General features: G+C 44.7%; 1 protein-coding gene across 4 annotated transcripts in view; it reads left to right on the top strand.

The window, feature by feature from the left end:
• PTPN3 (protein tyrosine phosphatase non-receptor type 3) overlaps positions 1 to 12,036 on the top strand; it is a 122,154-nt gene that overhangs the window by 46,689 nt on the left and 63,429 nt on the right. For all 4 annotated transcript variants that reach the window (XM_007968469.3, XM_007968467.3, XM_007968470.3 and 1 more), the window contains 2 exons: positions 2,600 to 2,644; positions 6,151 to 6,203. In XM_007968469.3, the coding sequence (XP_007966660.2) occupies positions 2,600 to 2,644; positions 6,151 to 6,203 (98 nt within the window). The remainder of the gene's footprint in view (positions 1 to 2,599; positions 2,645 to 6,150; positions 6,204 to 12,036) is intronic.

The following is a 12,036-nucleotide window of genomic DNA, read 5'->3' as shown; positions in this document are numbered from 1 at the left end:
CGCAGAATGAGGAATAAACAGTGTGTGTGTCTCTTCTAAAATTCACTGGTTCATAACCGGCACCCCCCATCCCCACCTTCCATCTTAAGAAGGGTGGTATCCCATTGTGGAGTAGAATGTAACTATGACCTTCTGGGATTTCGGCACCAGATTTCTCTTAATGCAACAGGAGCCATGGTGGGAGCCACCCCCATAACTCTTACAGAGCTGGTGGGCCACCAGCACTGCCAGATATATATATATATTTTTTTGAAACAGGGTCTTACTATGTTCCAGCCCAGACTGGCCTCAAACTCCTGGGCTCAAAGGATCTTCCCTCAGCCTCCTGAGTAGCTAGGATTATAGGCACACACCACCACGCCCAGCTGCCAGATCATCTTATCTTGGACCAGGCTTCTACCATTAATTCATATGCTTAAAAAAAAAAATAAAAAAAACTTAAAAGATTTTACCTGTATTCCTGGCACATAATATCTTATCCCAGCTTTGTAGTTCCTGTTTAAGGAAATTCCCTCTGAAGGAAATTTTAGTTCTCAAGAGTCAAAGAAGGTGTATAGAGGTGGCATCTGTCCGTTTTTGTTTGTTAGGGATCTAGGCAGAGAGGTCATTACATTTTTCTGAAGTTGAGGTCACAGGTAGGGTACCCACAAGAGAGGTCATTACGTTTCTGAAGTTAGGCATCCCAAGCATCTCTTCTAAAGAACTATCCTGTATTCTAATTGTTAAATAAATGTCTTCTTCATTGTGAGCCTCCACAGCTGCTATTTCTGATAAATTTAGATCATTCTTTGCAAAATTTTATATTCTGGCAATCTCAAAACTAGGCTCCTTCAAGATTCCTAGGAAGTCTCCCAAACTTGGGTCGGGTTCCACTATTCTGGTTTCTTTGTGTATGATGCCACGGGGTTGACTCAGAAACTTTGCTCAATATATGACAAGGCAGCATTTGGTGAGTGGTGATCTCCATGTTTATCTTCTCATTTATATCCCTAGGAAGACATACTGATTAGCTGAGCTTGTCAGTGAAAGCCCAGATTCACCATTGGTTTATCTATAACTCTCCTTTCTCTTTTTTCTCTCAGTAGCACTGTAGGAGGAGAGAACACTTAATTCTGGTTGAATGTCAGCTTGGATAAACATAGAAACAAACTAGAAAGAAATGATGTTCTCCTAGGTGGAAAAGATGGAGATTCCAATACCAAATAGGTGTGAATCAGCAAATGTATGTTATACTGTCTCTCAAGGCCAGGTGTTCAATACATTGTGGGTAGTTAATTATAATCAGAGTAATAATATCAGAGTTACAACATGGATCCTAAGCTTTTTAGCCATTAAACATATAAGAAATTTGTAGCATAGTGAGTTTTTAAAATAACATGATCATCCAGGTTAAAATAAGACACACTGACCTCACATATCCTATCTGAGCTTCGATTTTGTCATCTGTAAAAACGGAGATAGCAGTACCTACCTTACAGAGTTATGAGGCTGAGATAAGAGGGAAAGTTACAAAGTGGTACCAGGTACACAGCCCAGAACTGTGCACATAGAAGGCTGTAATACTGTTTGAAGCATTCCCATCTCAAGCCAGTTCCCTGACCTTTATAAATTTGAAGGAATAATGAAACTGATTTGTTTAAATTGTCAAAATTATTTCTCTCCTGCGCCTGTGCACTTCTGCCCTGTCTATATTAGATTTCAAGAGATTTCCCTTCTGTCATCTTGGCCAGACACTGGAATATCTATCCCGTTTGAATGGGGGTTTATAAAAGCATGGGAGCTAGTGGCCAAGTGTCACATGTATGCCGCATCCCTAAATAGAAGTCTCCCCAGGGCGCTTCCTGACCTGCGCAATGCTGCCGACGGCTTCCTTTCCCCGCTCCCCAGGCAGAGGAGCAAATCACAGGCCGAGGGGCCTGCCACGACTTGCGCACAAAACAGGTCTGCAGTTTGGAAGTTACATTTGCTGGTTGCCCAGAGATGAGTGCAGAATTCAGCTTGGAGGTCTTGGAAACTTCTAGTTGACTGATGTTTATGCTTTTGCTGATGCACCCACAGTTCCTGGGACACAAGAGAATGCTCAGCTGGGGGTCTGTACCCCAGCCAAGGAGGTGTCTTCCCAGACTCCCCTCCTTTTAGCAACTTCATGCAGATGGAGCTTGGGTGGATGGATCCTGGCACGGTGTTCAGAACAGTGGCCCTGCCGGTGTGTGGGCACTGCCTGTGCAGAGCACCTGTGGTTTCTGGTCCTCGAGGGCAGGGGCACTCACTGACAGCGGAACCCACAGCACCAGCCCATCTTTGGTGGGCTGTTTCCACCCCATTCATCCCTGCTCAGCTCTTCATAGGACAGCCTGTGCTGGCAGAAAATTGCCCCCACCAGTCAAGACGTAGGGTATCAACATGAGCCATGAGTAATGACAGGGCAGCTTCGCAGAGCGTAAAGTAGCATCTGATACCTCGGACCAAAACCGTATTTTTATGTATCTTTCACATGTACAGCTCTTGTCTTTGACTCATCAAACTTTCTTTTTTTTTTTTTTTTTTTTTTTGCTTATTTCAGTTTGAGTATGAATTAATGAAAACAATTGTTTCATAGGCACTTGTATTTCTTACAACTGAAGATGGATATTTGTGAAGGAAGGTAATGAGAATTTTACATTTTTCTTTTCCTGTTAGGCTAGCAAAATTCCTGGTTTTAATCTAATGAGTGTTTATTTCTGGTAACAATATCAAATCTAAACGGAGTGGATGTGGAAAGCATCCTGTACAGCATTAGGCTTTGGACATCTGTTTTTATTATACCTCAGTCTTGGCTTAGAGAGGCTAAGGATTGATAACTTTGTTTCATGTTATTTCGGTTTTATTACAAAGGATGCAGCTATCTTTCTGGTAAAGACCTGAGAAATTTTAAAGGGAGGAGGAGACCCAGAATGTACAATGGGCTTCATTCAGGAAGGCAGATCGGGCCTAATTTAGGTCCACTTCTGAGCCCCTTAGTACCCACGGATGACTCATTTTCTCTCTGGGAGGCTTTTTGCTCATCTGCCTATCATTCAGTGCTGCTTGTGTTACCAAGACCATCTCAGTGACTAGAAGGGAGAGGAAATTCCAAGCCAGTGGTCCCTGAGCTACCTCGTTTTCTTGACTTAGGGAAGAAACTGCAGCAGGTAAACTGGTGGGAAGAGCACAGCTTATTCCCAATCTCTTCACCACACCCCCAACCCCTGTGAGTTTAGCCCTGGGGAGGAGGGTCTTCAGAGGCTAGCAGCGTGCTGTACCGTGAGAGAGTTGGAGTCTCACTGGGGAAATGAGACCATATCCCATGAAACAATTAGGAAACAATTAGAACCAATATGGGCAGTGGAGACCACAGTTGTCATAAGACTTCAGGAGCCCCTGCTGGTGTGAGCTAGAAAAGTCTTTGTAGATTGCTGGGATGAGCCAGAATTGGGTTGGGTAGAGAAGCGAGGAGGTGGATTTCCCTGGGCAGTGAGAAGACACCCCACCCCCGACAGCCCCACTTGGAAACCACATGCTGAGAGCTTACAGGAGAATAGAGAGGGCTGTTCGTGTCCTATGTAGGCGGGCATCTTACATCTAGCAGGCAGAAGAGAACTGTTGAAGGTTTTTAAGCAGGAAGGATGTGGCCATATCCACAAAGATAGTATCAGTGTGCACAAGGGAAGACTGAAAGAGGCCAGGGGTGGTTCAGTCTGGATGGAAGGGAATGGACAGCCTTCAAGGAAGCTGTTTTAGCATCCAGGCCAGAGACCTGGGGGCATGGCAGTGAAGTTTGTGGGGAGAGGAGGTGGAAAGGTAGAAACAAGAGACACCTTGAGGAAAGAATTTCCAGAGCCTGTTGACTGTTGAGCAGTCATAGAATTATAGAATTCTCATCACTTAGCTCATCCTCCCATTCAAGGTAGGAATGATTCACTTCCCCAGCACAATCTGCAGGTCTTTGGCCTTCTGCTTGATCACCCCCAGTGAGGGGGAGCTCACCCTTTCATGAGGCAGCATTTTTACATTTTAAGGTAACTCGAGGTTGAAATTACCAACCCCTCTCCTGGGTCCAGGCTGTCCTTAGCAGCTGTGGAAACCCATTCTGTCCTTCTCTTCTGCACACACAGTCTTTTCCACCGAAAGTTTGCAGTCCCCTTTTATGAGACAGGCACTGAACTGTGCTGGCCAAATAAGGCCAGGGCTTTTCCTCCTCAGGAGCTTTTAGTCTAACTCTCCAAATACTGGAAATGGATTGTCTTCAGTTTTTCTTCTCCAAACAAAATGCCCCTTGTTATCGCCAAGTGAGTGAGGGCAAATCTGTTGAGGCCCACATCCTGGCTTAGATGTCTGGCCCTTGTCAGGTCCTCACCACCTCTCTGAGGAGGGGGTCTCTGCTACCGAACGCTTCTCCGATGTGGATCAGGCTATTTGTAACTGTGGATCTTTTGACAGGCCCAGTGGAACATACTGAGCACTTTTCCTAAGTGTCAAGTTGTCCCGACTTGTTTGAGCTGTCCATGGTAGCTGGCACTCAAGGTATCATCTCCTTCTTTCCAAGATGGTTGATCTCGTCCAAACCCTTCACTTAGCAGGTGAAGACCCCGAAGCCCAGAGTGAAGGAAAAGGATGTGTTTAGGAACACGCAGCCAAGTTGAGAGCGGAACAGAGGCTTCTGGTGTTCCCTAGTATGTATTTGGAACACCATTCTTTGGAAATGTTTTTCTTTCTGACTTCTTCATAGGATTGCTTCTTCTGTCTAGAGGGAACCTCCTCTGCCTCTTTTCTAAGTTGTTCCTCAAATCCTATTAACCTGCTCTTTCTCCAGCAAGGACACTGGCTTAGATTTAATCGAACCCCATCTTGTTAGGAGAGCAAAGAGCTGATACTCATCCTGTTTCTGCCTGTCCTACCCACGGGCTCTCTAGATCTCCAGATGAACAAACAGATGGTGAGATCCCTGGACCACATCTGTAACCTTGGGGAGATTATTTGCAAGTCCCAGCAGGAACACAGCATCACTTGAGGAACGATGGGGGCCCCTCAGATAGGGAAAGTCGTCTTCGTATGCAGCTGCAGAACCAGCACACAGCACAGTGGACAGGAAGTGGAACCCCTGGAGGGCCACATTGTCAGAAAGGTGGAGTGATTCCCATCTTGGGTACTTCATGGGCTGCCATAGAAACTGTGTTCTCCACTTGCCACTGGGTTGCTGGGAAGAATGTTTTTAAAGTCCCGCAGGCTCCCAGTGTTGCTGTTAAAGATTCCTCCGTTTAACAGAGATCTCCCCACCCTGCTTCTAACCTGTTCTGCCCAGCAGTGACCCCTGCTCCAGGTCTGCTGGTGAGCTCCTGGGCAGGCCGTGGAGTCTGCAGTTGAATGCAGAAAAGAAAAGGGAGCAATCAGAGGATTCAAAATATGCCTAAGACAGAGGTGGAGTCATTGGCACAAACAGGGCACCTGGAAAAGCAGTGAGTTTAAGAGGAGAGGAGAACAAGGCCAACCCAAGTCCATGATTACTAGTGAATGGCACGAAGACTGAGAGACAGACAGATCACTGAACTCTGTAGATCTTCAGGAGGGTAAATAGATAAAGGAATCCGAAGTCATATAATTAGTTAATTTAATTAAGGAATTGCAGGTTTTAAAATTCAAAATACTTTTCTACTGGTCCCTCCTAAGAGGATGTTACTATTTTAGAAAGAGGGTAATCAAGAACCAAAGGGTCATTAGAACTCAGGAATTTAGTTAGAGAGCCCTATGATGAGTCTCCGGTCTTTACTAGAAAGATTTGAAGGCTGCCCATTGATCTCAGAGTATAATTTTTTCACTTTTTGTTTCCTCTTAGAGATACGAGCCTGACCCTTCTTGACCAGCCAAAGCGCTGGCCATCATTAGACCTTTAGCATCATGGTATTTGTGATGGCTATTATTTTAAACATGCAAAGGTTTTATTTTAAAAAATTTTTAGTATGTTACATTTACCTTTACTGTCTGAGATTGATTTGTCTCATAAAGTTGCATTTGTTACAATTCATGTTCTTTTGTAATGGTTGATCAAAGCAAAGAAAGACATGTGCTGCTTACTACCCATGATCTGTGAATGCTAGTTCTTGTGCCTTTGCTAATATGTTTTTCTTCTGACAGGTTAACCTGCCCTCTTAACTCAGCAGTGGTTCTAGCGTCCTATGCCGTACAATGTAAGTCACAAAGGGAGCATTTCACGGATGGACAGATTGTTCTGATCAGTGTATGGAGAAAGTCATTGGTTCCTCCTGCTTGACCAAGTCCCTCTTCCCCAGGAATCCTGCTGGACAGCGTATCTCTGGCTGTCCAGCTAGTCCTGCTTTTACCCAGACTGGCACTCTCCGGTATCATGGGGATGTTGGATTAAGGAAGGTGGTTAAGGCGAAAGGAGTGAAGGAGCTGTGGTGTGAAGTTTTCTCCAAGGGAGCCTGTCAGACAGTAGACAGCTGTTGCACATTGCATTTTCCAGAACCTTTGCTCAGGCATTTGATCTGATCTTCATACAAATCCTAGTGGGGCAAATACTTGTGTCAGTCATCTCTTATACACATGGAAACCTAGACCCAGCTAGGTTAAGGAATTTGCTAGAAGTCACCCCTGCTGCTTGTTTGGTGCTACTTTAAAACACTGCTGGGATCTTATGAATTTCTTTTTAGAGTTTCAATATAGCTAATGGATTGTATATTGATCTATACCAGGGCTATTCAATAGAAATATCATGTGAGTCATATATGTAACTCTTAAGTTTTCTAGTACCCTCATTAAAAAGGGTAAAACGAAACAGGAGGTTTTTTATGTTTTATTTAATGCAATATATTCAAAATATTAGCATTTTACCTTAATGTAAAAAGTTCTTAGCAAGATATTTTACATTCTTTTTTTTATACTAAGTCTTTGAAAATCAGTCTGGATTTTACACTGACAATACATCTCAATTTGGACTAACCGCATGTGGCTAGTGACTACCATATTGGTAGAAAGTCCAAATGGAATTTTCTTCAAGGCTGGTTTAAACTGGAGTAGGAATCCGCTCGTTCAGTCAGCAAAACTTCATCGAGGGCATATTCCCTTCCATGTCCTGCGGGTAGGTGCTGGGTAGGCATAATGAAAAGAACCAGATGAGATAGCCAGATGAGAGCAAAATGTCACTTGATAGTAGCAATACAGTTCATCAGCATAGTACTCAGGTAGAGCCGTTTGCAGCTCAAGACCTAAGAAATCTATACCTTCCCATAAGCCCAAACCATCTTGGCCTATTACCCTGTTGACCTACTGTGTGGTAGACAGTTAAGGCAGCAAGATGGTCAGGTCTGAGAGCAGGCACTGGCTGAACTACACACTCTGCTCTGGTCTCAGAACCAGCAAAATAGCAAGAGAAGGCTGACTGGGACTGCTGAGGTGGCCCTAGGTCTGCCTACTTCCCTACCAGCAAAGAACAGAAGTGAGGGAGGTGAAGAGCAAGGTGGCTGGACCTGCAGCTTACCCACCCATCTGCATGGAACCAGGAAGTGGAGGGCAGGGGACATCAAAGATGACCACCTGTGATCCTATTCACGAGTAAGACGAGACCCAGAGTTAGTCTCTCCGTTGATTTTGCATCTCCTCTTCCCCTAGTGGGAAGCTCAAGACAGGTGAATGGGCCTGGGTGGATTTGAACCTTCCCTTCTCCCTACAATATGCCTGGGACAGGCCCGGCCATGTCACATCCATATGGGAAGTGGCATGGTCACCAGTCAGCTTGTATTCTTATGATCTCTAGACCTTGTGAACTGTGTCTCTGCCAGGCCAATCAGCTGAGGAGACTGAGCTTCCCCATATCTCAGAGCAAGTTTGGTGTTCACAGCCTGAGCTTCAGGTTTATGAGGCAGGAGCACTAACTAGAATATAGGCACATTCAATTTAAATCCTGGCATCCCTGGCCAGGTGTCGTGGCTCACGCATGTAATCCCAGTACTTTGGGAGGCTGAGACGGGAGGATCCCTTGAACCCCGGAGTTTGAGACCAGCCTGGGTATTATGGTAGGACCCTGTCTCTGTGAAAACTAAAGAATTAGCTGGGCATAGTGGCGTGCACTTGTAGTCCTCATACTTTCTCAGGCTGAGGCAGGAGGATCACTTAGTCCCAGGATGTCGAAACCAGCATGGGCAACACTGTCAAACCCCATCTCTACAAAAAATAGAAAAATTAGCTGGGTGTGGTGGTACAGTGCCTGTAGTCCCAGCTACTAGGGAGACTGAGGGGGGAGTATCTATTGAGCCCCAGAGGTTGAGGCTGCAGTGAGCCATAATCACGCCACTGCACTCCAGCCTTTGTGACAGAGTGAGACCCTGTCTCAAAAAAAAAAAAAAAAAAAAAAATTCTAATGTCTCTGGTAACCAGTTATGTGGGATTGCCTCTCCAAATCTTGGTTTTCTCACCTGTGAAATTGAGGTAACAAGTGGTTTAAGACAGCTCTCAATATGGCTACTTGGTTCAAATTAAGCAGAAATGTGAAGGTGATCTGTAACTAAAAATTCTTTATTATTGGACCATCCCTGGCTGAGTCATTGAGAACTAGACTGGAGCCATATATGTAGGTCTTGCCTTTTCTACTTGTACCTGCCTGACTTTGAGCTTCTCCAGACCTCAGTTTCATGACCTGACACATGAGGATAATAAGTGTCTCCTTCAATGGTTGTAGTGAAGATGAAATGAGTTACTGTATGTAAAACTATTAGAATAGTGCATGGCACGTGGCAAGTGTTAGCTCTTACTGTATTTTCATTATCTGCCCAGAAGAAAGCTGTCAGGGAATTGCTTATTGTAAACAGTAAATTCTATTTAGAGTAAAATTTAAGAACCAAATAATTCTATGCCAGGCTTCAGTAGTCAGATTCCCTTCTGCAAAGAACTGATAGAATGGGGGCTAACGAAGTTGTGGGCACCTAAAAAGTACAAACTGGCTTCAGTAGAAATATTAACATCACTATCAAGCTAATAGAATCATGGCTTATCAGGCAAGCAGTTTTAAGTATAAGCTTTTATCCCTCCACCCTCAATAAATATATATATTGCAGAGCATACATTTCTTTAAGATTAATACTTGCACCAGGCATGGTGGTTCACGCCTGTAATCTCAGCACTTTGGGAGGCTGAGGCAGGTGGATTGCTTGAGCCCAGGAGTTTGAGACCAGCCTGGGCAACATGGTGAAACCATGTCTCTAGAAAATATACAAAAATTAGCCAGGTGTGGTGGTACACCCCTGTTGTTCAAGCTACTAGGGAGGCTGAGGTGAGAGGATTATTTGAGCCCTGGAGGTCGAGGCTGCAGTGAGCCATAATTGCACCACTGCACTCCAACCTGGGCAACAGAGCGAGACTCTGTCTCAAAAAAAATTAATTATTGTATATGAAATTACTGGATCAAAAGTTATGCCTACATTTTATGATATATTCTGCTAAATTCTTCCAAGAGAGGCCTCTAATATAAAGTCCAGCACAGTGGTTTGCACCTGTAATCCCAGCTACTCAAGACGCTGAGGTGGGAGGATTTCTTGAGCCCAGGAATTAGAGGCTGCAGTGAGCCACGATCGTGCCACTGCACGTCAGCCTGAGCAACAGAGCAACCCCATCTCTTAAAAAAAAAAAAAAAAAACCGTGATCTGCAGGTAAAGTACCCAAAAATGCACAATGGTGAAAAATTGTTAATGGCCTGTCAAGGCTTTATGAGGCTCAAAGAATAAAGTATATTTTTTGGAAATATATGTTTATTCCAGAATGTTCCCTGCACCTCTGCCACATAGAGGTCTGCACCAGCCTCAGGGTGCACAGATGGATAAAACACATTGCTCTCCCCAAGGAGTCTACAGCCTGTAGGGAGGCAGATGTGGATGATACTAGCGGTGGAGATGGCCACCAGGGATGCACTTCATCCTGCTTGGGGATAGGGGGAGAGCATCTGGGAAAACATCCTAGGAATGACCCCTGAGAACCGTCTCTAAGATCAGGTTGGAGTTAGATGAATAGCAGGTAAAAGACTTTCCCAGTATAACAGCTGGGCAGCTTGAAATGCTGTACGTTGGAACCTGGGATATACCCTCTCTGTGCTGCAAAACATGAAATACTGTCAACCAGAAGAAAGCATGGAACTTAAAAAGACAAGGTATTTCCCACATAAGCACTTCCTTTTTTGTCTGCTATAATTAACTTTTGTATGTGTTGCTTTCTTACAGATAGGAAAATGGATTACTTAGGAGTTTGGAGCATATAGTATAGTAAGTAGGTAAGAGTAGGGACAGTGGTCAGAGTCTAGCCTCCAAATTAGCAGCTGAGCAACTGTGACAGGCCCCTTTGGGTCTGTTTCCTTATCTGTTTAGTGGGGATAAAAAGCATTGCCTATATGACAGGGTTATCATGAGTATCAAGTGGGATGACGTCATTGAAATCGATGTGAAACCGCCCTGTGTTTTGCAAATGTTTGTTTATCTCTGTTTAACGTTGTTTCCCCCTAGTGGTCAGCACAGAGCTTTGCACAGAGTAGCCTTTTAGGATTTAAAGGGAAAACCACCCCATAGGGAGGCTCATTGGTTGTGTTCGAAGTTCAGAACGTTTGTTAGCAACTTGCCTAAAGAGAGAACCTTGCTGTTCATGTTTGCAGAATGATACCAGGGATGGGACTGTTAGCTGGTATGATGGGTAACCTTATTAGGATCCAGGAGGATCTCCATCAGCCAATGAAACCAACCAAGTAAAGGTTCATAGGATTCTACCTTGAGACTCAGGAAAGTCATTTACAGCATTTGGTTGGCCTTTGGGGACATGACTGCTGTCATCAAATGACCAGCGGCTCACAGGCCTGGTAGGCAGGCTGGTGGGGTGGTAGGATCTCTAACTGGGGTTCAGATCACCTGAGTTCTGATCTTGACCCTGTCCTAGAGGTCTCTTTTCCTTTCCAGACCTCAATTTCTTCAGTCTTAACATGAGGACTTTGAAGGAAGTGATTCTAATGCTTTCTAGCACTTTTCCTCATTGGGCATGCTGTGTCAGGGCATTTAAATGATTTCATATGAACACACTATGTACGCTTAACCCAGCACAAACTTACCAGCCACATAGCCTTGATATTTCTTTCCACAACTTGGCCACATTTGACTGACCTTAACAGCCTCTGGTCTAACCTTGACCAAGTCTGCATGCATTGGTCACTTGGCTCTCTGCCCTTTTCCCCTTCCAGAATTGAACTTTGCATCAGCCTCTGTACAGATCAGTTCTGAGCACCCAAATTTCTGAGCACCTACTGTGTGCCATGCCTGGTGCTGGGCCCTAAAGGTGAGTCTGACCCACTCCCAGCATTTGAGGCACAGTGTAGGAAGGAAACAGATCCCTTCGTTATGGTGTGGATCTCAAAGAGCAGCCCTGTGGTGTGAGGGCAGTTAGGTGAGCAAGGCTGAGTGAGACATAACCTTTGCATCTGCCCTTTTTTTTTTTTTTTTTTTTTTTTTTTTTTTTTTTTTTTTTCTGAAAGAGAGTCTGGCTCTGTCGCCCAGGCTGGAATATAGTGGCGCAGTCTCGGTTCACTGCAACCTCCGCCTTCCGGGTTCAAGCGATTCTCATGCCTCAGCCTCCCAAGTAGCTGGGATTACAGGCATACGCCACCATACCTGGCTGATTTTTGTATTTTTATTAGAGACGGGATTTCACCATGTTAGCTAGGCTGGTCTCAAACCCCTGACCGCCAGTGATCCACCCACCTTGGCCTCCCAAAGTGCTGAGATTACAGGCATGAGCTACCGCGCCCAGCTGCATTGCCCTTTCAACTTTGTGATGAAATTCACCCAAGCAGCCACCTGTCTCACCCACTTCCCTTTTGAGATTTGCTACAAAGTATCACCATATCTTTCCCATATTCTGCCCTTGTAGCAGAGAAGGAGTTATTTGATTTGGAAATCTTTGGTGTTGAATTGAGAATCCTCAGGAGTCTCCTGGCATTGTGGCCAGCTGCAGGAAGGAATTCATTAAAATATTTGG

Source organism: Chlorocebus sabaeus, chromosome 12 (assembly GCF_047675955.1).
Source record: "Chlorocebus sabaeus isolate Y175 chromosome 12, mChlSab1.0.hap1, whole genome shotgun sequence".
In the NCBI taxonomy this organism is placed as follows: Eukaryota; Metazoa; Chordata; class Mammalia; order Primates; family Cercopithecidae; genus Chlorocebus; species Chlorocebus sabaeus.
Note: the sequence above shows the minus strand (reverse complement) of the source record. Positions and strands in the feature narration are given on the sequence as shown.